Raw genomic sequence first — 26,815 nt, 5'->3', positions numbered from 1 at the left:
TAATGACGTTCTTCCCGTCCTATTTTCCACCTATAAATCACCAATTCACCTACTTCACCAGCCGCGGCAGCTAGCCCGGAAATGACAGTGTCCTACTCGATCCACGCAACTACACGTGTATGAGTCTTCAGCAACCATGAGCGGGAGGATCCTCTCGCACCGTCTTGTTCCGCTCCTGCGGAATGGTCTTTTATCGCGCCATGTCCACAACGCCGCCGCGCGGACGGGTGGCCTCCTGCGAGCTGAAAGTGGTGCTGCACTGCGCGGTCGCGCCTGGCCTGTTGGGGCAAACTCGATCCATAACAATGTGCCCGCTGTGCGGGCAATCTCTTTCGCCCGGATTCTGCCGAAGCTTGCGAGTGAAGCTGTTGAGGGTGCCTGCGATGTTCGGGGGTGCGATGGTCGCTGGACTGGCGTATTTTCAGTATCAGGCTACACGTATGTGCAGTCCCAGTTTCGAGAAATTCTAGCAAGCTAACGGTTCGGTTGTAGAGGCGGGCAATTACGCAATAGACGTGTTTAAACGCGCGGGGGAGACAGCGAGTGATGCTGCGTCGGGATTGTTCCAGGGGATACAAAGCGTCGCTGAGCAGACGCAACGAGGGTGGCAGAAATCCACAGAGGACATCGAGGCACCCGAGTGGTTACAGAAAATACTACGGTTTGACCAGAACTCGCAGGATGGCGGCTCGTCTAGCGGCGGTGGTGGACAATCACCGAAAGAGAGCCGGACAGGTGTCGCTGCTGCAGGTGCTGCTGTTGGCACCGTCTTTGGGCAGGAGGACGACGATATTCGGGCCAGAAGGGATGCGGAGAATGACCAGATGATGCTGCTCACTCGGAAGATGATTGAGATTCGGAACATCCTTCAGTCAGTCGGCCAGTCGGGTACTCTGACTCTGCCCTCCATCGTGGTAATTGGCTCGCAGTCTTCTGGAAAAAGCTCTGTCCTTGAGGCTATAGTTGGACATGAGTTCCTTCCAAAGGGTTCAAATATGGTTACTCGACGTCCAATCGAACTCACGCTTATCAACACACCAAATGCGCAAGCAGAATATGGAGAGTTTCCTGCTCTTGGACTGGGGAAGATCACAGACTTTTCACAGATCCAGCGGACGTTGACCGATCTTAATTTGGCCGTGCCTGAAAAGGACTGCGTTTCCGACGACCCAATCCAGCTCCATATTTACTCGCCAAACGTTCCCGATTTATCTCTTATTGACCTTCCGGGTTACATTCAGGTGTCCGGACACGATCAACCACCAGAGTTGAAGCAGAAAATTGCGGACCTCTGCGACAGGTATATTCAGCCACCGAACGTTATCCTTGCCATCTCCGCCGCAGATGTTGATCTAGCCAACTCGACTGCTCTGCGGGCAAGTCGCCGAGTCGACCCTAGGGGCGAGAGGACGATTGGTGTGATTACGAAGATGGACCTTGTTGATCCGGAAAGAGGGCTTAGTATCTTATCAGATAAAAAATACCCTCTACGTCTTGGTTACGTGGGGGTTGTTTCTCGCATCCCCCAAACCAATGCTCTATTCTCTAGAGGAAGTGGAAACATCACGAGCGCAATCCTAAAAAATGAGAACGCTTACTTTTCAGCCCACCCAGCAGAATTCGGCGCTGAGTCAGGCGTATCCGTGGGTGTCTCGACTTTACAGAAAAAACTAATGCACGTTCTTGAACAAACAATGGCATCAAGTCTAGCGGGTACTAGGGATGCTATCAGTCAGGAACTAGAGGAAGCGACTTACGAGTTCAAGGTCCAGTACAATGACCGACCTCTTAGCGCAGAGTCATACCTTGCCGAGAGCCTTGATGGCTTCAAGCATTCCTTTAAAGCATTTGCCGAAAGCTTTGGCCGTCCCCAGGTCCGGGAAATGCTAAAGGCCGAGTTGGACCAGCGCGTTATGGACATTCTGGCACAGAGATATTGGAACCGGCCAATTGACGATCTGACTCCCCCCATGGCTGAGCCAGACCCTCTTAGCGATCTGCCTAAGGCAGATCCGGAGTCACTATACTGGCACCGCAAGCTCGACGCCTCGACGTCGTCTCTCACAAAGCTTGGAATCGGCCGACTTGCTACAACCGTTGTGGCGAATGCGATCCAAAGCCATGTTGAGCGTCTCATCGCCAACTCTACCTTTGCCGCCCACCCTTATGCCCAAAAACAGATTGGCGATGCCTGCAACAGTATCCTCAATGACCGGTTTTTCAGCACCAGCGACCAGGTCGAGAACTGCATCAAACCATACAAGTATGAGATTGAAGTTGAAGATCCCGAGTGGACTAAAGGGCGGGAAAATATCAGCAAAACGCTGAAAGAGGAACTAAGAGCCTGTGAAGCGGCATTAAAAAATGTCGAAGACAGTGTCGGGAAAAGAAAACTCAAAGATGTCATCTCCTTCATCGATAAGGTTCGGAAAGGAGAAGTTATCCTTGACGGCGACGGCTCTGGCGGTGCAGGCGGCTTTAGCGCATCTCTCATAGCACGAGGTACGTCCTTCTTTACTTCAACCTTCGACCAACCACTAACAGATCTCCAGGCCGGGAAGGCGTCTTCCTCCGCGACCGCGCCGACATCCTGAAGATGCGGCTTCTTGCCATCCGGTCCAAGCAATGCGCTACCAAAAATAACAAATACTACTGTCCCGAAGTCTTCCTCGACGTCGTCGCGGACAAGCTCACCTCCACTGCCGTCCTCTTCCTGAACGTCGAGCTCCTCTCTGAATTCTACTACAACTTCCCACGCGAGCTAGACATGCGTCTTGGCCGCCATCTCTCTGATGCAGAGGTTGAGCGCTTTGCGCGCGAGGATCCGCGCATCCGTCGTCACCTGGACGTAATTCGTAAAAAGGAGCTTCTCGAACTCGCCTTGCAGAAGATAGAGAGTATTCGGCAACTTGATGGGCGTGGAGCAGGGAAGGCTAGGGGTTTGGATAGGGAGAGGCCTTTGGGTGGTAGTGGGAAGGGTGAGAGAGGGAGGGGTTGGAATATCTTTTGATCAAGCCCAGTCAATGAGAGACTGTTGGGGAGCTCCATCTCGTCATTACTACGCGCATACTTAATTTTTAAGATTCCCATGCACGTTCTTGGGTCATTTGTACATGCATGCATACGTCGTCCTGACTCCAAGCGTTCATCCTTGGCTCCTCTCCTGTATGTAACCAAACTGAAAAGATAAACCTCACTCATTCATAATAGGTTATAGAAGGCGTGATACTATTGTCAACGAAAACTATCAGGGCGTGTTCCTCTTTTCCTAAATTTTCCCGTCTTCTTTTATGCTCAGCTCGACCCAGACACATTACGTCTATTGTGCTCAGCTTATAGCGAACGGTACACGAACCAAACCCCGTTGATGCACTTGAGGACTTGTAACTGTACCGCGATATCATACTATGAAGAGCTGAAAAAAAAGAATAGGGATATGTTTAGGCGGCAGTCAGTGGCGATCGCTGAATGGTGATGGTCAACCAACTACCTGGCTGATGACTCCTAAAGTAGCAAATATGATAATAATACAACACAGATATACGTACACTATAGCACCGGGGAAAAAACCGAGCAACAGTGAATATGATACCAGATGATATTTAGAACAGGAAAAGAAATACGTTACTGTTACCTATTAATTCGGCGAATTCGAATCGAATCCCACACCAAGCCTCAAACTCAAGAAAACAGAATTGAAACAAGAATAGAAAAGAAACATTCAAGTCTATGCGCAAACAGACAACCAAGTCTATCAGTGGCCAATCGTACAAGTAAAAGGCTCTGCAGTGAAAGACAGAACGGGAACGAGTAGCGGATCCGTTCAATCCCGATTAGAGCAAGTTATTTTTGGTGGGTGGTTCGTGGCTTATCGGCAACCACGAAGGAATATCGGAATGTTTGACGACGAGGATAATGATGATCAGGAGACAGGGATATCGAGATAAACCGGGCGGAAGCTCGGTTCAGTAAGAAAGGTCATAGAGGCGGCGTGGCGTTAACTGGAGCAAGGGAAAGGGAAAGAAGGATTATTGTTCGGAGGAAAATGCGGTGTCGCGCTCAGAAGGTCATAAAAGTAGGGGCGTATTTATTGTTGTACACGGTCCTAGCACCCAATTCTAGGTACTGCTGGTGGTGGCAGCAGAGATAAATTACTCGCGAGACACGTCACGACCAAAGAGCTTGGCCTTGACCCAGTCGAGGGCAACTAGGACACGATTGCGGGCTAAATGAAAATGCCGGTTAGTTTTGAAATTAATGGGGATCGAGACCAACTGAAGCAAACTGGATACTTACTGCTGAAGCACATGCTAAGATAAGCACTACGCCAGAAGAGATAGGTCATAGTTCCACCACTTGCGATGTTGCCGCTCAGCCAGCTGATATCTGCAACCGCACGCTCCTTTCCAATGTAGGCCAGGCTTCCCTGGTGGGAGTATTGGAACGGGCCGATTTGCTTGGTTCGCCGCAGTTGGCGCTGGTGATCACGGATTTCGTCGAAGATCTTGTTGCGCTCTTCTTCGCTCTTGGCGGCTGATTGAGCTTCAGATAGTCTCTGTAACTCTTTCTCGATGGCCTCGGTCTTGGCCATGGTGTTGAAAAGGCGGGCGAGGAAAGCGCCCTCCTGACTGGCAACCTGGGCGGTAGGGGCGTAGTTGGTGATGGCACAGTCTCCGACAGCCCAGACATTCTCAGTACCGTTCACAACAAGGTATTCGTTGACAGCAAGACCACGACGCGAGTTCTTCTGGGCGGGGAGCTGGCTCATAAGATCGCGAACGATGGGACGGATAGCGTTACCGGTAGCCCAAACAAGCAGACCGTATGGAATGGTCTCGAGCTCCTTGGTCCCGTCGGGCTTGGTGACCTCGGCTTCGATATACTTGTCTGTGACGTTCTTGACCATCGTCTTGGTGCGGATCGTGATGGATTCCTCCTTGAACGTCGATTCCGTGTAGTCAATCAGCTGTTTGGAGAACATAGGAAGCACGTTGGGCAGAGCTTCAACAAGGGTGACGCGGAAGTTCTCCTGGATCTCAGGAACCCACTTCCTCAGATCGTGCTCGAAGAAGTCTTGCAGCTCACCAGCGAATTCAACACCGGTCGGGCCGCCACCAACGACAACCATGTGCAGAAGACGCTTGATCTCTTCCTCAGACTGATCCTTGAACATGGCAGTCTCAACACAGTCCATGATGCGCTTGCGGATCCTCTGGGCATCGCCAACCTCCTTCAGGAAGCAAGAGTTCTCCTTGACACCCTTGATACCTGCGTTCTGCGGTCAGTTTAGGCTTTTCGCTAGCAATCAGACCAATCACGCACCAAAAGTAGCGTTTTCCGCACCAACACCCATGACAAGCATGTCAAAGGGAACCTCGGTGTGGGAGATGTCGCCCTTGATTTCCGAGTCATCACTAATGTATACAATGCGCTTCTCATAGTCGACCTTTGTGGCCTCGGCTTCGTAGAACTTGACGTGGGCTTTCTTGTGACGGAGAATGCTTCGGATGGGCTCCATGATAGAGCGGTGCTCGACCTGGCCAGTTGTGCATGACGGCAGCAGAGGAGTGAAAAGGAAGTAGTTACGGGGCGAGATGACGACGACATTGTAGTTTTCTGTGTCGAGTTTTTTGAGAAGAGAAACGGATCCCCAGCCGGTTCCTAGCGGCACCGAATTAGTCGAGTTCAAAGCTTTACTTTTCGAGCTTTACGCATGCGCGATAGCAAAACACAATGCAAACCTACCGAGAATCACAAGAGTCTTCTTGCTGGGATCAGGTACGAATTGCTCGGTCGGGTGACGTTGGTCGTAGATGTTGTAAGCGAGGTTACCGGCCAGACCAACACCAGCCAACAAGGTTAGACGCCACGTCCAGCGCAGGAATCGAAATCGCTTCTTGGGCTTGGGAGCTGGGAGAGGTGCAGCGTCGGAATAGGGACGACGAGCAGTGCGTAGACTCAGCGATTGTGATGACCGCAGAGCCTGGACGGGCGACCGCGTCGTGAGCGACCTGCGCGACAGCGACGACAATTGCATGGCGTTTGACCGCATAGCCAGCGTACTTCCAACCATTGTGAGGCTGTAGTCGCGAAGGACAGGGAAAGGGAGGGTGAGAGAGGAGAGGAGGTTGTAGGACGGAGAGCGGGTGGACGATAACCTGAGAGTTTGATGATTCACAATTCAAGGATGAAAATAATTAAAAAAAAATCAAAAATCAAGGTTTTCCCTGCCAGCATTGATAGAGGCCGCCCGAGCTGTTTTGGGGTCGCCGGTGTGTGCTCGACTCGGGAATTTGCCGTCGTTGGTTGGCAGGCTCCACTGCTCGCTCTTTGCACCGCCGGCGATTTGAGCGACAAAGAAAGAAAGACTTGGAGAAGACCCGACGGGCTCTGTGAGGGGAAACTACGAGTCGACGACCATGGGCTCTGCTCTAGTCCAGATCCCGTGGACTACTCAGTGAGGAGAAAATAGGCACGCATTCGGCGCTATCTCCGGCTATCATTCTCAAGGGCAGGCGGGCAATGTAGCGATAGCTGCAACGTCAGTTAGACTGCCAGACGATAGGTATGAGCTCAATTATCTCTCTAAACTTCATAGATCCAATAATAGTACCAGCCTTCCCCTCACCAGTCCGACGGTGGCCGTGAGGAGAGCTTCTCCAACTCTGTGAATTTGTGTGTCGGTATGCCGACTGTCTGCTGAGTCAGCTGAGCTTTCCCTACGGTCATTCCCGAAGGCGCCGGGATCTCCCGCATCCACAGCGCTCTCCGAATCCCAATAGCCTGGTCCTGGGCTCGGCCTGCAAAACATGCAAGAAAAATCTACCACCAGGATCTGGGGAATTTTGCGAGATCCGCCGAGCCTCAGGAATGATCCGGGTCCTTCCATTTTGGCGTCATTTCGTGGCTAGAAGCCTCGGTCCGAGCACTCTTCCCTGATAACTTCCTCATTTTCACGAATGGGCTGCTCCCAGCAGTAGCTACCGTGTTGTTGACGGGTATGTTGTTCACTATATGCACCCGATGGTCTGGATGCTTGGCCTCCTACTGCTGGCTCTAGGTCGTTTGCCGCCAACTGGACTTACGGTGGTGGCTAAGCGTCCATCCTCGGCGGCTTCCTGAGGTGCCTTGATTCTGTGTACTCTTCTGGATGTGGCTCCGACATCTGTCAGCAGGAAAGTTTTTGCCACGCCGTACCTCGAACAGCTGAAAGTACTGCTCTCAATGCCCAGAAGGAACCCGGGGGCGGTGCACTGCAGTGGTAAGCATGAGTCCTACTGGGGAGGAAGGGGCGATGGGGGTGGTCATTAGTGCAGGTCATAAGTGCAGGCAAACCACCATATTCTTGTTGGCAATACCTGTTAGGAGTCGTTGTACGGCTTGCCATCATTGTCGAAGACTAATCCCGGTAGAGTCGTGTATTAATATCCAAACTTTACAGTATTGGGTCGATAATGCCCCCGCCCAGCCCTAATTAACTTGCTCTGAGTAGGTACCTGAGAATATGCCCTTAAACTGAGGCAACATTAAGCACGTTCGTGGAAGAGCTAGTTTATAACATGATGTCCAATCCTCGCGTTATCTGCGTACGCATCATAGGCAGTCGCCTCAGACATCGCAACGAATGTATGACGTATGAGAATCCTTCGTTCTGGTGTTGCACAAGCCAATATCAGGATTCGCAAACGCTAAATGTTTCTCGTTGAATCATAACCCTTGCTCTTATCCGTCTCTATGCAATACTCCGAGATCACATTGCAACCTGGCCTGCAGATGTCTCATACTATACCCGGCCGAAACAGCATGCTACCCAAACAAGACAGGTTACTGAGCCGGTCCCTGTGTTAGCTTCCCTATTATTATTCTGTACTGCAACAGAACATTCAGATGTACTCAAACGATGGGTCAGTATATTCAATCTTTCAGTCTCCCGGCATACCGCCCCATACAAAATGTTCTAAGCGTGACTGCATAGCCCAAGAATCAGCCGAGATCCTGAAACTTCAGTGGTCCAACCTGTCTCCTTTGTCTTTCCCACTCCAATCCATGCTACTGCATCTGGGGTAACAGCAGCGAACCCCTTCAACTACCCCGGTCACCTCGCTCTCTTGCCTTTTCTGTCCTTTTGCGTCAGACTTCTTTGCTGCTTATGTACGTACCTCCTCCGTAGTCCTGCAGAACAAGTAGTCACAGAGTCTGGAAAAGGCAAACTTTGTCTATATGTCCATATTTATACCTGCATGGATATCGGCGGCCGTACGGGCTAGATGTGGAGTACATATCCATATCGAAGCGTAGCATACACACAGAGCAAGCGGATCCTACCCGAAACACCCAATTCGGCAGCCACTGCTTATGTCTAGGGTCTATTGCGACGCACCGGTATACCTCGCTGTAAAGTGCAGTTGCGGTGTGTCCTAACTCATGACCCCTGTATGAGTTAAGGTTGTCCTAAAGTGGGCTCCTTGTTGGAACCTAATACCTGGATGGCCAACATATATGCGTCTCTTGCCGTTATATGTATGTAGGCGAATGAGCGGACTGATATCGGTTCAGTTCTACATTCCGAATCAGGATTTCCCAAGCACTGATCAGGGTGTGTCAGGCTGCCGCTCGTATTTACGATCGATATCCACATATAGGACATGGAATCCCTCACGGGGCTTTTGTAGGTAGGTATGTAAGATGGCTCGCGGAGCAAAACGAACTCAAGAGAAACAGGAATATGATAGTCGAACAGAATAGATATCTAACCTAGTATACATACACATAGTTACAATGCAACTGGACCAATTCCTCAGTTGATAGCCAAATCATATCAATAACCGACATGGATGGACAACCCATCCTTTACTCTCATCAATATCGGCATCCACGCGCAAACCCAGAAATAAACAACTCTACCAAAGTCTGTTCTCCGGCAGAACCTTCTCCTTCTTGGGGCCAGACGCGGTCTTCCTCTCCACCGGCGACCGGAAGAACAAACTCGGTCCCTCGAGCGGTTTGAGCAAATGACTCAAGTAACCCCTGTGCGCGGGATCACGGTAGTACTCAATATCTTTACGGTTGGTCGGATCCGGCAGACGGTACTTGTATCCCTTAGCGGCCATGATCTTGGCCTCTTGCGTAAATGCGTTCCCGGACGCAGCGGTGTTTGCTGAGAAATCTAAGCCGGCAGCAGCGTGGAGTGCTGGATTTCCGCTTTCCGCAACCCAGGATGCAGAAACGAAGGGGTGAGTCTCGCGCTTCATGATCCGGGAGATGGAGGCCTTGGTGTAGAAGCGTGTTGTGACGGAGCCGCCGGCTGCTTCGACGGCCGCGATGGCGGCGGCTGAAGCGCGCGAGACAACGAGGTGGATGGGCTGTTTGAGAATGTTGGAAGCGGGTGCGGTTGTGGTTCCTTCTTCCAGCGAGTCGGACGGTGATTCTGCTTCCGCGATATTTGAGGCAGGAGTTGTGATATCTGTAGTGGTGGGAGCGTTGACGCCGCGGGCAAGCAGTTTCACGCCGTCTTTGGGGTTATGGATGCACCGAGACTTTGCGAGTTCGCGGACGGTGATTGGTTTTGTGGGGTCGATGCGACCCTGGTCAATCCATTCCTGGATGCGGTCGAGGTTGGCGGGGGCGAGATCGAGGGAGAAACTGGAACTCATCAGTAACGCATCAAATATGAGGCAAATGAAGAGCAAAGCGCCTACATATTCTTGAATCCCCTCTCCCCATGCACCACAATATCAGGCGTCTGCCCGCCGTTGAAGCCCGCCGGAACCTTTCCGTGCTGCCCTTGACCCTTATGACCTCTTCCAGAAGTCTTACCCTTGCCCGAGGCAGGGCCGCGACCTCGTCGGATGCGCTTGTTGTAGGCCCCCGGGTTATCGGAGAGGGAAGCTAAGATGTGTGCATTGCGGGTTTGGGACTGAACGGAGAGCAGCAATTGGGATGGTTGCGGTATCGTTGAGGGTCGGGGAAGAGAGCTGCGAAGATGCAGAGGGAGTATTTGGAGCCTGGGAGGCATTGTTGCGGTGCAAATTGTCTGATGAGTCCCGGCTGTTGGCTGGTGTGCTGGATTGAGGCCGACAGGATCTTTTTGGCGGCTGCGGCCTCAGGTTGTACGGGAAAATGTCGGCCCGTGAATACTATGTATGCGAAACCAAGCGCACAAGATGCACGACTACTCAAGCAAGTATTGACGTAATTAGTAAGTTCAGATAGAGAGCGAGATCAATCTTTTAGTTGATTGTATGCCTCATTCAATGAATTTCTCACCGATAATGTCTCACTACTATATATACGTCCTGGGGTCGAATAGCATATTCTCACCGCCCATGATGCGCGGCAAAATGAGAGCTGAAGGCGGTAACTCTATCGACTGTTTTGGCTACAATGCATTCTGGAAGATATGTGCACAACGGAGAGCTTTACGCTCATAATCCTTATTGTCTAGAATAATACAGCCAGTTTCGGCCCTCGGGATACCCACGTATCATGCAATGCAGACCTCCTGGCAGGTTGACCCGAGGAGTAAACAACGCCACGCCATGGTAATGCTATAACAAAGACAGATCACCTCCATATCCCCGTGTAAAATGCATGCAGTGCTTCTAGCATAGAAGACCGTCTATGATACCAAAACGCCATAACAGATGCGAAGTCGTAACAAGAAAAAAAAGTGTAACTGTACATGGTAGAAGGGGAAAGACTGTGTAATACATAGGGGAAAGAGATATCAGGCGAAGGTGTAGGTGTCATCAATCGTGAGGCGTAAACTGAGAAACTCAGGGTGCATAATGTGGTGTATGATGAAAACTGGGAGGAATATATGGGCCTTGAGGCCACGCATCATGATGAAGGTAAGGTAGCAAGCCGGTTCGACGTTCCGTCGACTTGCCCAGCGGCTGATAATGCATATGGTGGAAAGGAATGGCGCGCTGTTGCTCAAGGGAAGCAGAGGGTGGAGGAATCAATAGGGTGTTGACGCTGCGGACCGGGCGGTATGGAGAGTTCCTGTTCGCCAAAAAGTAGGACGGGGAGAGATGGGTTGTGGGGGTGTGAACGCCGTATGCAGACACGGCCGGAGAGATAGTGGCTGACGTTACAGGATACGGACTGTGATGCCTAGAAGGATCAGGCAGAGACAATGCCGGCGTAGGCACGCTATTATTGAGAGGCTGAGGCGCAGTCGACGCCGGAATCTGTGGAGCCCAGGTGCTGGGATTGTAGACAGGAGGCATAGTAGGGCGACCAGGCACAGCGGAGAGTTGAGGGATAGAAGCTGGAACGCTCGGAACAAACGCGTGGCTAGATGACAGTCGTGAAACAGGTCCAGGGATGCTTTGTTGAGGCGGTGCTGAAGTAGGTGCCATCATCGGAGGCAGAGCCGGCGCGCTGATCTGACTCGCAGGTGGTAGTGTTGAAGAAGGGAGCGGCACCGCATGTGGCAAGACAATTCTCTTGGATGGATGCTGCTCTTCAACTGGTTCTTCGTAGCGCCGCTTTCGAGAACTGACTGGCGGTAATTGGCTCGCGGCTTGGTGAGCCGTGCCATATGACCCATTGACGGGAGCCCAGGTCTGCGGGTGGAGGGGCTCGGTAGTGGGTGACGGAAGCCTGGTGGATGAAGTCGGTGACACCTGGGTTCGCGTCGGACCAGAATTTGGCGAGAGGAGACGAACTGGAGGTGTTGGAAGTGTATCATTTTCCGAAGCAACAGGTGCATGGTTGACGAAATCGGAAAACCTCCCCAACTTGACATGCCATTGCGCCCAGTCCTTCTCGGACGCAAAGAGATTGTACCGGAGGTTGCTTAAGAATTCCACCTCCATGACATGGATTTCCTGAACTGATATCCTCGACACATCCGCCCAGGTCTTGTTCGTGTAAGTATTGTCGTCAAGGACTGGTAAACAATTAGCGAAAGAAACCAGAAATACCCAGGCGAATGCTGAACCCACATTTGTTGCCCAGCATGAGCGCAACTGTCATCAACCTATATTCGCTACCCTTCTTCCCACGCACAGCAGGGTTGAACTTCTTCAGTCGGTAGATGAAGAGGAGTGCCAGCAAAATGACATTCTGGCTCACTTGAGTCGTTGAGAGAATGTTCGAAACCCATTTCTGAAACGCTGGTGTAGGGATTGCCTCAGGGCAAAGGGAGAGGCTGTGAGCCGAGTTTTCTTCAACAGCCCTCAACTTCGGCGTGCTCTCGAACCAAAACAAGCAAGTCATCTACCAATCAGTCAGCCCGTTGGCGCCCATCAAATACCCGAAGTATCCTTACCTGAGCAGCAAAATCCGGTAGGCTTCCTTTCCCATTGTTAATCGAGGGAGGAATCTGGAGATATGAAGGCTTCGAAGTCTCTTTCTCTTTTGGCCGTTCGTCCCTCTCTCGAGGGGCTTGTTTGCTCGATTGTTGAGCTGGTTGCGACGGCTGAGTTTGCCGGGTCATTCGATTGAGCAAGTCGGCGCTCATCCGGGGGTAGGCAGGACCTTCGCCGTAAACGGGGCCAGTGTACGGGTCCGGCTTCCCTCCATAGTGATGGATGTTGCTGTAGGCGACTCCATTCATATCGTTTGGTGGGGTGGGTAGACCGTCCCGGAAAGGAGCGGTCCTAGAAAGGTCAGGCAAGTCCAATGGGTTCTGGTGATGCTGCTTGTTGAAGGCCGAAGCGTCTGTCTGAGAGTCGTGAAGAAGCGTCGGGGTGATTGGAGGGGCAGCAAGGTACGACAGCGTTGGCTGCGCCGTGGGATACATATGGCAAGAAAGTGAGGCCCGCGAGAACATTTAGCGAGAGCGGAGAAGGGGAAGGAAGGAGTCTGTGGAAGCTCGACTGTCATGGAAATCTCATTTGAAAGCGGCTGTTGTTGAACGGATCAATGTTGTTATTGACACTCAACTAGTATAGTAGCAGTAGGTCGTAACCAGGCCAGGCGGATCCAGTAACAACATTCAGCGTCGGCTGTCAAAGGAATGAAGGCACGTTGAAGGGGTAAGTCGTACGGTCCGCCAGCCCAGAGCAGAGATGATCGGTTGCATAGCAATGAAGACCTCAGGCGGTCATGTCATACATATAGAAACAGACACTGAAGAATAATATAAGGAAAGCGAGTTTCGGATGGAGTTAGGTATGGACCGCGACCATCCAGAGTTGTAGCCAGCAGCGAGCTAAACCAAAAAGGCAAGTGAGAGGGAAAATGGAAAATAAAATAATTTTAATAATTCAATATTGGGAACAGCAAATGGGAGGCGGAATTTTAAAGAAACGGTTTAGTATAGAAAACAAGATCCATAGACCTGGAGACAGGACCGGATTTAAAATCGAAAGCAAAAAAGGAATAATCGATGGAACAGGAAAGAATGGAATACTAATAATAATGGATGCGACTAAGAAAAAAAAAAAAAAAAGAAAAAAGAAACGGAAATTTTAAGTGAAAGAAAACACCAGTGCGTATACGATAAGAGGATCATAGTCTCGTAGATGAAGTCAAGACATCACCTTTGAGCCAGCAGCAAATAATGGCACGGGACATCGTGAAAAGCTCCGCTCTGGCCAGGGTGTGAGGTGTGGCCCTTGTGAGCCTGTGAGGGACTGACGGTGCCGGTCGACCGTCGAACGAGGTTAGCCCCGCCCGGAAGTGTCCAAGACGGACAGAGTTTGAGCCGGACGCAGGTCCAAAGGGCTGATCCTCCTTTTGTCTTGGAACAGGCAGGAGATTGTGAAATTGTGAAATACCGATTGATGTCAGAGCGGCGGGGATGGTGAGGTGAGAATGGGATGGATTGGGATGGGGATGGGGACGGGGAGAGGGAAGGAACAAGTGGATGATGCATGCGACAGAGAAGTTGTCTGGCCAGTAGGAGGCTGCAGAACTGGTCTCAGAAAGAGGCGCCTCCAAAGAACCAAAGAACGGGGGGCGTTGTTAGTGAGTCAGTGAATCAGGGAAGAGGGATGGAGGGATGGAAGGGACGGAAGAAAGCCCACGAAGACTTGGTCACGATCTGAGAGTGAATAGTCTGGCCAACTGACTCTGTCAGCCCCATCGGCGATCCAATAATAGTGGCAACGCCTAGCTGAGCGTCACATAAAAACATTTATTAGAATTATTTGAAGTTGCAACGACCATTGCGACCATTGTGTGGTGCACTGTGCTGGTGTCCTCCTGGAGTTCTGGTGCCGGGGCCACCTGGAATTCTTTCCTTTTCGGTGCGTGGCCTGCCTGCCTCGCCCAGGAAGGGGGCGACACCAGCCCAGGGAGGGGCCGGGGCATTGCTCAGCACGACTAACCTGCTGTTGATCACCGAGCCCGAGCTCGCGGAAGCCAGAGGGATTAGAGAAATCAGAAAAATCAGAGGAATCCTGGCAACCACAATCCGCAAGCATACTTTGGTCGACTTTGGTCGTCCGCGTCAACAGCCTCGTACTATCGTATCATACGAATCATACGAATCATACGAATCATACGAATCATACGAATCATACGAATCATACGAATCTTATCGAATGTTACGAGACCCAGATACAAGGTTACCAGTTACTTCGGCTTGGCAGGAAGTTTGGCTGGGAGGCGAGGCAGGCCGCCGGCTTAGTGGTACAGCCAGCAAGGTGGGACGCTACGACGTGGAGTGGTGGGTAAAATATGTCACAGTATGACCAGAATTCCAGGACTTCAGAAGAGGCTGGGTGGTAGGCGGTAGGCGGTAGGCGGTAGGCGGCAGACAATCAATAATCATCATCTGGACGCCGGCAGAGAAAAATTGGCGTTGGACAGTAGGGGGGAAAGAGCGTAAAACGCTCAGGAGACGCCATCTGCAGGTGGAGCAAATCTGGTAGGAATTGAGGACTCACAATCACAGACGAAGTACCTATCCACTGCACGAGTGAGACCACCAGGTCATAAGCTGGTGCATGCAAGGCATCTGGATTCTGGACACAGCGCGAGCATGGATGGGTATCAGCTTTACGAGCAGTTTCGCATGCGTAAGCAAACTGGCAGCCGACAACAGTCCAATGAGATCGCCGCGTTCAGCTTCCTGTGACTGCTGGGGGTTGGACGCTGGAGCCACAACAAGCGCCCTTCGTCCTTGGAACCCGGGCGAAACAGGACGAGGTAAACGAGCACAATTTTCCGCGCAGAAAGAACAAGACTAGCCGTGTGTACGAATTGGGGATTCACCTCTGGTCGAACCGAGCTGAGGCAAAGGCTCATCCACCCAACCAGACAAACCAGACTCACCACATCTGCAGTACACTTTTGACTCTGGCCGCGAAGTTCCGTGTATTGGCCAAGCCCACAAATTACCTTTTACTGCAGCATCCATAATTCCTCATCCTGACCACCCGCTTTTTCGGAGCACAGTTGCAACGACTGGCCCAATCCTGTTCTTTGTCGCGAGGCTAATCAAAGGTCAAACTTCAGTGGGATAACCGCCGAGTAACTCAGCTATCATCGGGGCTGGGTCTGTCACAAAGAGCCACCCAGCTGACGATCCATCAAGGTGCAGTTGCTGATTCCAGTTTCTCTGCCCAACAGCGGTCACAGCGGTCACAGCACGTCAAGGTCGCTGGCTAGTGCACCTGGACGCGATATTACTCGTTGGCGACGTATCATTGTAACCGGGTTCGGTTTAGCCTTCGAGCTGCCTTTCCTCCAACTCGCCCATAATTCGGGGCCACCCTTCTCGCTCAGGCATACACCACTCTATCTACAACCTGCAACCTCGAATATTTGGGTCGGATATGATCCATCCCAATTTAATGAAAGGCTGAATGCGAAGTAAGAGGATGCTAAGAGGCTGGCGGTGCGATGGAGAAACCCCCAAACACGCGGTACAGGTATCGTCATGCTGATGAGTCGACAAAGTATGCCAATAATCAATAATCGTCGGCTTGGACGCTGCTGAACCCTATAAGCTTCAGTCGTCTCAATAGCTGTTCCAGGAAAAAGAGATGCAATAGAGGACCAGTATCGATGTTTTCATCTCTGGACCGTCTGGGTACATTACGTCTCCGCATTCAGTGACAATAGAAGTCAACTCAGTGTAAGAGATACAAGCTCTTCCAACGAATGCGCAGAATCCTGGCCTTCGCCATGGGCCGCGGAATTACGCCTTACAGGCTACAATCAACAAGAGGTTCAGCATCGAGCATCTTAGCTGAGCGCTAAATGCTCAGAGTTCAGGAGTCGATGTTGACAACCTGATTGATTAATAGTGCAGGTGTTGGCTTCTAAGTGGTTCAATAAAAGGGACAATAATGCAGACGATCGATGCGCTCAGGAGACAGCTCGATACGGCCTCTCATCTGTCTGGTCGCCCAACAGCGGCTAGCGACACAGCACCCCTAGTAACTTCGTGAAAAGAAGTGCAAGGGAAGAATTCCACAGGCCTGGAATCCCAGAACCATCCTGGTCTTGGTTAACAATTGTGTTTCCCGGGTTTCTTCCCCTATCGAGCATTTTCGGGCCAACCCTGCAATAGCGCTAATCTATGGAGTACGGTCGTAAACACCTTTGTTGATGCATGCAGCTTGAAAGAAACACTGCCTCCCCACCTGGGCAGGATTGAGGACGAGTACGGCATAGTTGAAGGATGAGTGGCATGAAATGCGTTCGGGAGTCTCATGGATCCGTCCCATCCCTGGAAGCCGCTTTGTAGGCAAACTCGCTTGCACTATTCAAGCCCTGCTCCTTACTATTCCGTACTAGTGTCGGCCATAATTAGCAAGTCTTCGTAATCGGCTTCCGCTACTATTTCCTATTCAAGTTTAGGTCTCCAAGATTCGTCTGCGGCTTGCTCTGAAGGGGGAAACTCAGCCAGGCCAGGGAACGGATTGTTCCAGATTGATCCCTGCTTCTATTAAGATAGAGCCGATCATGTGATCATTTCGGGCGGGTGAAGACAACAACATTGGGGCAGGCTAACCTGAATACACTGCTAGCCTGATACATTTATAATCCCCGTCCTGATCTGAGCTGTCCGAGCGAACTTTCTCTTGCCTCAGCTGAGCCTGTGGCGAGCCTGCCTTCACACAAACAGCAAGATAAAGATCGCCGGCTCCTAAGTTTACGAGATACCTCAGTCTTGCGTCGAACTTGTAGAGGCGTCGAAATTGAGGAGCAGATCCAATCAACAAGCAGCCAGTTACCGTTTATGGTTTAGGCTGACCATGATTATATAGTCTGATGGATTCAGTGTATCGAGTATCGCCCGATTATTACTGCCCGTTACTAGCCCGCTTGGTAACGAAACCGCCTGGATAGTTGTAACATGGGTTTGCCGGCTGTTCCAGGTTCCAGAACACAACGTAGAAACAAGTCACCGATACGTGCTCCGAGGCTGTGGAGCGCGAGTGCCACTTATCGCCAATTGGCCAAGATGCCTAGGAATCATTATCGTCTAATCTATCCATGAGTTGCGTATCACTCTCATCAACCATACCATGACTGATCGTCATTATCATCACCAGACTCTGTCATTATACCAGACTCTGTCATTATATCTGGAACCTTGGCTAGTGTCATTTGCTGGCGCTTATTCACTTGGATCGCTTCAAAGGCGCAGCGGCCGACGAAACGATACTCAGATGGAGAAAGATGTCCCGGCATCCTGTGTCCATGACGATCTGAAGTGGGATGGAAAGTTCAAGACACGATGCAATAATATTGATAATAGGCACGGCTTGCGGAGGTTTGTTTCCATCTCTCGTACGGCCGCAGTAGCCCGCTGTGATCCATCAAAGTATTAACTTCCAACGTCTCATCCACCGTCTTGTACGCCTTGGACTGCAATCTTGGCTTTTTCTTCTTGTGATATGGAGAATTCCCAGTCAGCCTCAAGGCAATCTCCGGTGTCGTGTCCAGTTTCACCTGCCGCTATATTCCTTTTCCGTGGCTTGTTCACCTCTTTCCAAGCGTCTTATGTGTAATTATTACGGAATAGTTCATGTTTTTTGTCTGTCCCGCACGCAATCCTTCAAGTCTCGACTGCCAGCTCTGGTCTCTGTGAGGATGCTACGCGATTGGTAGGTTGCCTGTACTATACCGCAGCTACGGAGCATACTTCCTTCACAGGTTGAAAATCCCAGTGGCTCGGAGCACTGGAGTATTAATTGCTTTTTTTTGTCCGCTAGTCCAACTGTCCAACTAATAGGAAACGCTGCTAATTTCGACAAGTCCCATAATTGCTGACCACAGGCTCAATGTCAAGCCCAACTCGCCACAGCGTGAGTAGGTCGCCGATTTTCCATCGTCCAATCCTGGTCACCGCCACAAAGAGTCTGACTCCGCAGAGTCGCTGACTCAGCGTGCACCGGGCACCCGCTCGGCTTCGAAGTTTTGGGTTAACTCCGGGCCTCCGGTAGGCGGTTGACAATCTGGACGCGTCGCTGGGGCGCGTCCAGATTATCCAATTTACCACGTCGTTAGTCTAGTGGTCACTCGTCACTTTCATCTCACGGTGGATATTAATCAATAGACGTGGATGCTATCTTATCCCTTCCCGTCTTTCTCTCCGTTGATACTCGACGGTTCGTGGAATCAAATTAGATGCCTGCCTCGCTGATCTTAGCCAACTTTCTCACAACCCATCCGCGCCATCGTTGATCTCGCTTCGATGCCCTCCTCCCAACTCCGCTTGTGACCACTCCCGAACAGGGGTTAGATGGTCCTTGTCAGAGCCTAAGCCTGGATGCAGACTCAGTCTTCTGATCGCCTCAGCTTACAATGTTCGAGACACTTCTTCCTCCGCGCGTCGCTCATTCGGCAGTCGAACCTTGAATGGTTGATGATACCGTCCACGGAAGGGGTGTGTGCTTTTCCAGCTGCTTGCAGGTAACCGATCGACACGACATTCTTGAATAATCAATTCATCATCGTCGTTTGAACGGAACTCCCCTGCAATCTAGGTCCGCCATCATCGTCACGACGACTATTTTTGATACCTCTTCGTTGAGACCAAGCTTAGCGCGGACTTGCTGTTGCCGTGGTTATCCACAATGCATCTCTTGCTCCGCCTTGCGACATCTTATTAACGAACGTTAAGGTTGAATTCAATATTCGACCTAATCTATTGCATTCCTAACCACAATGCTCACTGCATGTTTATCCGCTACTGCCGACGTTCATGGGTAGCAGCAGTCGTCGGCAACATTTTCTGACTGATTTTACGTCCGATTTGCTTGTGCCGTATGCAGGCGCTCATGGTTGGCGGCTTGAGTACTTCAGTTCTCATCACCAGACGACATTGGTATTCATACTCCATACGAACAGGGAAAGCATTCTCGATTACTACGGGCTGTGTCGTCGTACCGCGCCTTGCGGTGTTCTACGCTCCTTGCATCTATCAGATTCCTGTGGGCAGTTATCTCAAGCCTCGCTTTTTGCGCTTTTGACCGAGCAATGTCAAGGTGCAGGATAGGCAAAAGTTCTGAACAAATCGCATGGTAGTCGAACCCCTGCCAGGGTCGCCACTAATGGATGAGTTGAAACCAGCGTTACCAGAAATTGCACCCGGGCTACCAGCGCCCTATGGGATACTGGTTGATCTTAAACACATGTTAGGGATGAAGGAACCCCAACGCCAGCAAGGACTGATATTTACGTCGCAGAGTGATATCCCTGGGGCAGTATATCTGAGGTACATTATTAAGTGGCATTGCACTACGCTTATCCCGCGGACTCCTGCAAAGCGTCAGTAACGTTGAATTTTCCAACGAGGCCTGGATAAACCGATTGCATTGTTCCGAGGCGAAGCAAGGGTGAGATCCAGGTGGTGAAGCTTCTCGTCAAGTGATCCGCTCATTCGTGGTGTCGTTGAGAATGGCAGAGTTTGACAGCGTAGTAAGAGTCCAGCGAGGGAACACGGCCCCGGTGAGAGGATTACTGGGAGCACCGTACAACTTCAGGGGGTGCTCTCCTTTATGCACGAAGCGTGTGGCGGCAAAGGCGGTGCCAACTCTCACAACTGCCTTGTCTACTTCCGGCTTACCCTCGATGCTTCGGCATCAATGGCCTTGGTGGTTGACGACGTGCTAACTAACGACTGCCCACGGCCCCACCATTAATCGTAGCTCTATAGCCAGTCAGTAGTTTGGCCGGTGCTTATGCATCAGCATAATCAAGTCGTATTTCTGCTGGCCTCATTAAAAAGAAAGAGAACGACTCCAGATTCCAGACTCCGAGACCGAGGCTGTCGTCTTACCTATAGACCTATAGACCTGGATTATGGAGATTGCCATTGGGGCCGTTTCATTTATCCTCATTTATTATTATTATGTTACCTAGCACAATGCACGACGTGCTCGGTACTCTTGGGGCTAACTGCTGTTGGACAGGTCACGGTGGAAGTACCACCTGGCCCTGAGCGCTGGGCAGCGGCAACTTTGGTACTTTGTCTGATTGTCTGCGACTGTGTCAGGCGAGATAATCCAGCCGAGGGTTTCTGTACGAAGTTCTCCGATATCAACCCTGCCAGCAGTCTATGGCTCTAGCCTGCGCCATGGCTGCAGTGTTCTGAGAATCCGGATGGTGTTCTGTTCTGCAGTCTTCCCCATTGCGAGTCCGCCAGCACCTCATCGCTTAACCTTATCACCGCCATTTTACTTCGTCCAATATCTGCATTCATAACATCGGATTCGTAACATGCTGTCAGCAGTCAGCATCTTGGCCCATCGAACGGTTAACCGTTAGCCTGATTGCGTACGTACAAATTGAGTGGAGTACCTACCGGTGGAGTGGACAGTGAGTTTAGACTTGGCGGGCTAATCACTTTTACCACCTGCACTGCTCGAAGACAAACCCCGAACAGAATTGGCAAAAGAGGACCAACTAGACTACACCGACGTCATCAGGATTCTCGCCCTCCACATGGACAAGGGAAACGAAATGAAAAGCGGTAAACTAGCATAGTTTGCCGTTCAGGTCCTACGACTGTGCAGTGTGCTCCGTACCACTTGACGAAAACGGACTCTAATCCGACCTATTCTGTCCTGGGCCTCGGTTGATTCTTGGTCTGTAGAGGCCAGAGTAGACTCTACTATACCATATTGCCAGCTCTGGAGCAGACTACAGGCTGCTAAAAAACCAAGACCTGAAATCTGGAACTCTGAATTTTGAACACCGAAGCCGGGCTGGGCTGGACTTGATTTTGGAAACTTATCTTGGACCTGGAAACTGGAACTCTGACGCCTGGAAACTGCACTGCAGGATTCTAGGCAGGATCCCGAGGTCGAGGTTGCTCGCCTCCTACGGAATGGGTTACGATAGATTTTCTAGGAGTTACTGCTACTTTACGGTACAACTTCTTTGTAGGGGGAGCTCCCTTCATAACAGAAAGGCTAGCGGTCCATACTGTAGATCCTTCAAGTTAATGTATGTTTTCTTTCTTTCTCTTTTTATTTTCTTTGAAATTTTATTTTTTTTATAATTCGTTTGTTCTATTTTGTGTTCACATCTCCTTTACTTCAGTTGTTCTCCTGTCATGGTCATTCTGAGACGCGATACTGTTAGGTGTCCATATGTCGAGTAGATGGTCTTCCGTCTTTCATTCTAGGCCGTATGTCACGTTATACTTGCCATCCTTCCATGGCTGTATGTATGCACAAAGGGAAAATCACCATGGTAATTTGAACTTCAACTTCGAGTATTATTTTTATGTATGCTCGCTAGTAGCTGGGTTTTTTCTGGTCAGTCTGGTGGTCAATTTGGCCAGGAGATCGCTAGGAGATATATATATACAGTGGATAGATATTGTGGTATGTCCGGAACTTTTCAACCCCACAACCGAGACACTGCCTTGATCTCAGGAAATAAAACAATGAGACCTGGTCACATATCGGGCTAATGCTTCATGGTGGATTGGAGTTGACAAAAGGATACCAGCCCATGCCTACACCGTATGTCTACGCCATAGGGGGAGAGCGGAATGCGCAAATGTTACGCTGGTGAAGCCAGAACAAGTGGACATCAAGATTGAGGTCATTTGACGTATAAAATTAAGTAGAATTCAATGAACTCGCACCAAGACCCAGGACCCCATCTTTAGGAGCGTGATTATACCTTTCAGAGTGCAAATCAGAGCCCAGACTGGAGCAAGAGAACAGTAGAGATAGAGAACATCCCGGTATATAAGTACAGTACATGAAATGGATTAATCGAGGAAAAGCCCATCCCGAGAAGCGCCGACGCCGTGCTATTAGAAGAATCAGGAGCCAAAACAGTGCAACTGCAGGAAGGCTTTTAAGTCATGAGTAAAGCAGAGTTGTGAGATGAAACACACAAAGAACAAAAGAGCAGGGTATCGCGAAAATCATGATTCCAAACACCAGCGCTCGTAAGATAAGAAATTCGTGAGGTCGTATTAAGTTTTTTGATTTTTTTTAGTTTTTTTAGTTTTTTTTTTTTTTTTCCACAGTATGTGTGCAGCTGTCAATTTGTGCTGTAGGCTTGAAATCAAAGCTTCCAAGCATTGTCCGAAGGGCTATCGACGGAGAATTCCCTAACGAAGCGGGAAGAAAGTATGTCGCGGACAGTCCAGCGTTTGCGACAATCCATTTCCAGGCAATTGGTGATGAGGTCAAGTGCGTCGCGCCGTGCCTCCGAGTCGGCTCCATCACCGAGAACCGCCTCTCGGTCCCAGACGCCGTGCCGGATGTTGGATATTAGACGGGGCTGGAAAGAGTGCTGGAACGGCCGAGATCCGACGATAAGGGTGAATACGATGACCCCAAAAGCCCAGACGTCGACAGACGGGTCGATGATTCCAGTAATCGAGTCGAGTAGCTCCGGTGAGGCGTATTCGAGGCTGCCTGCGACGCTGGTGCTGGAATCAGATGGCCCAATATTTCGCAGCGGTGGCCGGTCCCCAGCATCTCCGTACGGCTCGGAGGAAGCATCCTCGTTGTCAGCATTGATCCATTCCGCCATTCCAAAATCACATAGAACGAGGTTTGACGTCTTTGTGCCATCCGGAAGCTCGACTGGATCCAACAGGCAATTTTCTAACTTTATATCTCTGTGAACCACTCGAGCATCTTCATGCAAGTATCGCAAAGCACACGCAAGTTGGTATGTGTATTTCTTCGCAAGGTCCATCGTGAGTTTGCGGCGGTTCTGACGATTCTGGCGGATGAGATCAAAGAGAGTGCCGCCTATATGAAGCTTGGTGAAGCAGAATGTGGCGTAGTCCGTTTCATAGACCGCATCGAGAGACAAGACATTTGGGTGACTGAGATACCGCCAAACGCGAACCTCGTGGTCAAACTCGGCCTGGACAGCATCATTTTCCCTCTCGGTTTTGTCGGCAACTTGCTTCTTCACAATCTTTACTGCTAGACGCCTTGTTTCACCGCTCTCTTCAACCTTATAAGCCTCCTTCACGACACTGAAACCGCCAGATCCGATGATCTTCCCAAGAACATATTCAGTCCCAACCATTTGACCCTCATCGTCAGGTTTGGGCGCTGGTTCCTCCCGCGTACTCCACATGGAAAGGAACGCGCTCGCTGGTGACTTCCCACTCGAGGCCGTCGATCGCCGCGAGCGTGTTGTACCACTTCGATAGCGGCTGAGCTTGCTGCCAAAAGGAACGGCAGACCCTCCGGACCAGGAGGCACTGCGGTCTTCGGGTGAGTGGTATGTCTGCGTAGGTGACGACATGCAAATCGGCGAAAGCATGCCCCGAGAGGCTTCTGGAGGGGTTTGAACCTCATCAATAACAGGCGACATGGTCGATACAGTTGTGAGGGACGTAGGACGGTCGCCGTTCGGGCTCCCGGAAAGACCTTCGCGTGACAGCACTGTCGGAACAGCTCGCCGGATGTGACTTCTTCTGGAGTCGGGACTGAATCCCAACTGGCTCACGCCGCTCACCAGCTCGTCATCATCTTGCGGGAGTATGTTCCGGAGACTTGAAGTTCTTTGAGGCTGGAACCTCCGCGCCCGACTGAGCCTCTCGCTTTGCGACAGCTGTCTTTCAGGCTGTATACCTCTTTGAGTGACGGTGAGGGCAGGATCAAAACCGAAAGACGACTGCTCCTGCTGGAGGAACGAGTCGAAGGGCGAGGAGGCGCCAATATCCTCTGGATTGTGAGGGATCTCATGAGGGATCTCGTCCTGACTCGGGCTATCATCATGGCGTGGGACTGAGATGGGAGGTGTCGAGGAGTGAAGGCTGCTCAGTACACTGCTTTCTTCATCAGTACCGCAACGATGTGCGTCATAATCGTGAGAGATGTTGGTACGGTCGCCCTCGTTACCAGCTCGATGTTCATCAGCTTCCCTCCATTCTCCCTCGCGCTCGCCATTCCCCCAGCAATTTCTTGACCCGTGGTGGAAGGTAGTCTCGATCCTCAAACCAGACGACCTGCTACTTCTCTGTACAGTCGCCATGCCCTCATGGAGAGCACAAAGAAGGCCTTTAGAAAGAGTTATAAGTCATGAAGTATGTAAGCTCGATGTGGTTGACGAGCGGGGGCCGTAGGGAGGCGAAAAGCGAAGAGGGTAGTATGGGGGAAGATGGAAGATGTAATGTGGATGAGATGTGGAGTATCTTATCGAGCCATCGACTATCGGAGGCTCCGATAAAGAAGAACTAAACCCAAACAGTGGTCGGCTGGGGCGCGTATCTATAAAAAGGGTTTATACTGTTTAATGGGTGAAGGTGAAGGACTTTTTGAAAGAATTTTGAAGATGAGAAAACGATGACAAAATTCGATGAGGTTGCGTCGTGCAACGAGAGAACGCATCGGGAGAAAACGGAGGAGCCCATCAGAGATTCCTCATTAGTCATTCCGGTGTGTCTTTATTTGAACGACTCCTCTTCTTTACTATTATTACTGACTACGTACTTTGTATGCAGCTCATTACTCAAGTCGATTATGTATGCTATTCCCTCTTAGGCTTTGATCCTTTGAGGACCCTTATGTATGGCGACGTCATCGAAGCGCCTCAGCCATTATCGATGAACGCTGTTAGGATGCTTGACGCCCCTCCCTGGCTGCTTTGATCCAACCAGATGCCTGGCAACTGCAGCACCTCGACCAAGCAATAATAGCCACGGCCGTTAACATCAATGACTCATTACCCCAAGAATAGCATCCCTTATGCGGCTGCGACGGCAGTTCTTCAAGTAGGGATTGTTCTCCATTATTAATCAGCAAGTCAGGTTGCAGGAAACCCGAAGTTAGGGATGGCGCACGCTAATGCCTAGATATACATACACCTTTAATTGCCAGGAGCTCTGCGCTCTTGATGACTTATAGTAGTACGATACCTGCTGACAGTCCGTCTAATGAAAGTGAAGGTAAAGCGAAGGACTGCGCCTATCTCGGCTTTTGAAAATTCGCTGCGAGAGTCAAGGAGTATGTGCATTTTGACTCCCGAGAGCGAGCAGTACCTGCTCGGCTCTTTTCCACTGCGCTACAGCTTCTTAAGCCTGCACTAGCTGTTCGACTATTTTTTTTGAATATCTCTGATGAGTGCAGTCCACGCAGCTCTTTGGGCATCATAGACGAAGCTTGCCAGTATTGTCACCCAAAAAGACGCTGAATTCAGCAGATTGCTGTATCCTGTCAGCGTGACGGGTGCCAGCAAAAAGCTTCGCCAGCAGATGGTAGTCGAAAAGAAACTTCTCGATAAGGATCGCTTTTCCATCGCCCGCAGCCCGATGCCTGCTCCTCGTGGACCGTCTAGGTCGGAGCTTTGTGGTTGATCTGCTTCGAAATCCCTCCACGTTATACCCCCCAATCAATTCATGAAATCGATTCAGTCGTGGCGCATGAAGATAAAGAATACCCTCGAAAATGGATCAAGGGAGTGCATATGCCTGGTATTCGAAGTTGACAAATTGGATTTTGCGGTGTCTACTATTCGAATATCGCCGGTCTTCAGCCTAGGCTTGCACCTTTTGCTATGACACGCAGATTGGAGCATCTAGACAGTCAAAACGCGCATCCCCGACCTGCAGAGTCGAACTGGGAGACGGTGCGGACAGAAGATCGATATCAGTGATTAGGGCGTCCCAGTAGGTCGTATTGTTCATCCTCAGCTGACTGAAACACCAGGAAGTTACTGTCGCTTTTGAAGTTGTTATATTGCCTGTCACACGCCTTCTTTGGACATTTAGAGAGGTGTTAAGCTGCTCTACAAGTCCTCTGCGTGCGCAAAACCTCGCGCCATCAGAGTATATTCCTTAATTCCTATTGAGTTGGAACTGATCGACAACCATTCAGGCTTAGCTATCTCGTAGCTGCCCGTTCATGAGTGCCTACAATCTCAGGCCGAAGAACTAATTAAACACAGGGTCGCCCAGCATGTGGCTGACTGTGCTTACCTCCCTTGATGAGATAGTAATTAGATCTTCCAGACCCCGCCATAGTGATTTATAACGACACGAAGCGTGTTGGTACCAAACTGATGTCAAAGCATCACTCAGATGCCCAAAAGTTACTGGAAAGCTACAGCTGCACCTTCGCCGAAAAATTTGCTTCCCATAATCTAAAGGTGGTTCTTATTCTTGGCTCGTGGCCTAATCGTACGGACTTGATTAGTGGGATGAGGCATTTCAAGTCTGCCTTGATCCTTGTATATGCCAATTACGCTTCTTTCCATTCATCTCTCAAGCCATCCACTTTATATGAGCGTCGTGGAGTAGCTCCGTAGCAACCCGAAGGCCGGAATTCTCGATGCTGGCTGCCGTGTTGGACAAGGATCTGTTTCCTAGTTTACTAGGACATCCCAAGCTGCTACCTCTTTGGGCACGACATGGCAAAATCTTTCATTGACCTTGGGTATCGTTGATATTGAAAATACCAGCTTGAAGCAA

At 50.6% G+C, this 26,815-nt stretch overlaps 7 protein-coding genes across 7 annotated transcripts, besides 1 other annotated feature; 2 read left to right on the top strand and 5 right to left on the bottom strand.

Annotated features, from left to right (window-relative positions):
- Nucleotides 1–26,815: part of a sequence feature (contig 1.16 792..451587(-1)) that runs on past both edges of the window.
- On the top strand, nucleotides 137–3,010 carry ANIA_01093 (dynamin-related GTPase MGM1; the record flags this gene model as incomplete). Its single annotated transcript, XM_653605.2, has 4 exons — nucleotides 137–385; nucleotides 426–438; nucleotides 493–2,502; nucleotides 2,553–3,010. 4 exons carry the CDS (start codon nucleotides 137–139, stop codon nucleotides 3,008–3,010), a joined length of 2,730 nt encoding a protein of 909 aa, XP_658697.2.
- On the bottom strand, nucleotides 3,505–6,089 carry ANIA_01094 (NADH-ubiquinone reductase (H(+)-translocating) ndiF). Its single transcript, XM_653606.2, has 4 exons — nucleotides 5,746–6,089; nucleotides 5,323–5,661; nucleotides 4,297–5,268; nucleotides 3,505–4,225 (listed from the first exon to the last, which is right to left on the bottom strand). Exons 1-4 carry the CDS (start codon nucleotides 6,071–6,073, stop codon nucleotides 4,152–4,154), a joined length of 1,713 nt encoding a protein of 570 aa, XP_658698.1. The 5' UTR covers nucleotides 6,074–6,089; the 3' UTR covers nucleotides 3,505–4,151.
- On the bottom strand, nucleotides 8,901–10,015 carry ANIA_01095 (mitochondrial 54S ribosomal protein YmL10/YmL18; the record flags this gene model as incomplete). The annotated part of the gene is made up of 2 exons (XM_653607.1): nucleotides 8,901–9,642; nucleotides 9,699–10,015. 2 exons carry the CDS (start codon nucleotides 10,013–10,015, stop codon nucleotides 8,901–8,903), a joined length of 1,059 nt encoding a protein of 352 aa, XP_658699.1.
- ANIA_01096 (protein clgA) lies at nucleotides 10,776–12,751 on the bottom strand (the record flags this gene model as incomplete). The annotated part of the gene is made up of 3 exons (XM_653608.1): nucleotides 10,776–11,896; nucleotides 11,952–12,225; nucleotides 12,278–12,751. 3 exons carry the CDS (start codon nucleotides 12,749–12,751, stop codon nucleotides 10,776–10,778), a joined length of 1,869 nt encoding a protein of 622 aa, XP_658700.1.
- ANIA_01097 (protein nnk1) lies at nucleotides 22,444–24,653 on the bottom strand (the record flags this gene model as incomplete). The annotated part of the gene is made up of 1 exon (XM_653609.2): nucleotides 22,444–24,653. The coding sequence occupies exon 1, from the start codon at nucleotides 24,379–24,381 to the stop codon at nucleotides 22,444–22,446; it is 1,938 nt and encodes a 645-aa protein (XP_658701.1). The 5' UTR covers nucleotides 24,382–24,653.
- On the top strand, nucleotides 24,693–24,997 carry ANIA_01098 (uncharacterized protein; the record flags this gene model as incomplete). Its single annotated transcript, XM_653610.1, has 2 exons — nucleotides 24,693–24,785; nucleotides 24,851–24,997. The coding sequence occupies 2 exons, from the start codon at nucleotides 24,693–24,695 to the stop codon at nucleotides 24,995–24,997; spliced, it is 240 nt and encodes a 79-aa protein (XP_658702.1).
- Nucleotides 26,229–26,366, bottom strand: ANIA_11294 (uncharacterized protein; the record flags this gene model as incomplete). Its single annotated transcript, XM_050613222.1, has 2 exons — nucleotides 26,229–26,278; nucleotides 26,324–26,366. The coding sequence occupies 2 exons, from the start codon at nucleotides 26,364–26,366 to the stop codon at nucleotides 26,229–26,231; spliced, it is 93 nt and encodes a 30-aa protein (XP_050469053.1).

Source organism: Aspergillus nidulans, chromosome VIII (assembly GCF_000011425.1).
Source record: "Aspergillus nidulans FGSC A4 chromosome VIII".
NCBI classification, from domain to species: Eukaryota; Fungi; Ascomycota; class Eurotiomycetes; order Eurotiales; family Aspergillaceae; genus Aspergillus; species Aspergillus nidulans.
This window is presented reverse-complemented; position numbering and strand designations above follow the sequence as displayed.

Coding starts and splice junctions, on each gene's coding strand:
- ANIA_01094 (XM_653606.2), bottom strand. CDS start 6,073: ATGGTTGGAAGTACGCTGGCTATGCGGTCAAACGCCATGCAATTGTCG. Junction 5,662..5,745: donor GAAGACTCTTGTGATTCTCG/GTAGGTTTGCAT, acceptor CGGTGCCGCTAG/GAACCGGCTGGGGATCCGTT. Junction 5,269..5,322: donor TGCGGAAAACGCTACTTTTG/GTGCGTGATTGG, acceptor CGCAGAACGCAG/GTATCAAGGGTGTCAAGGAG.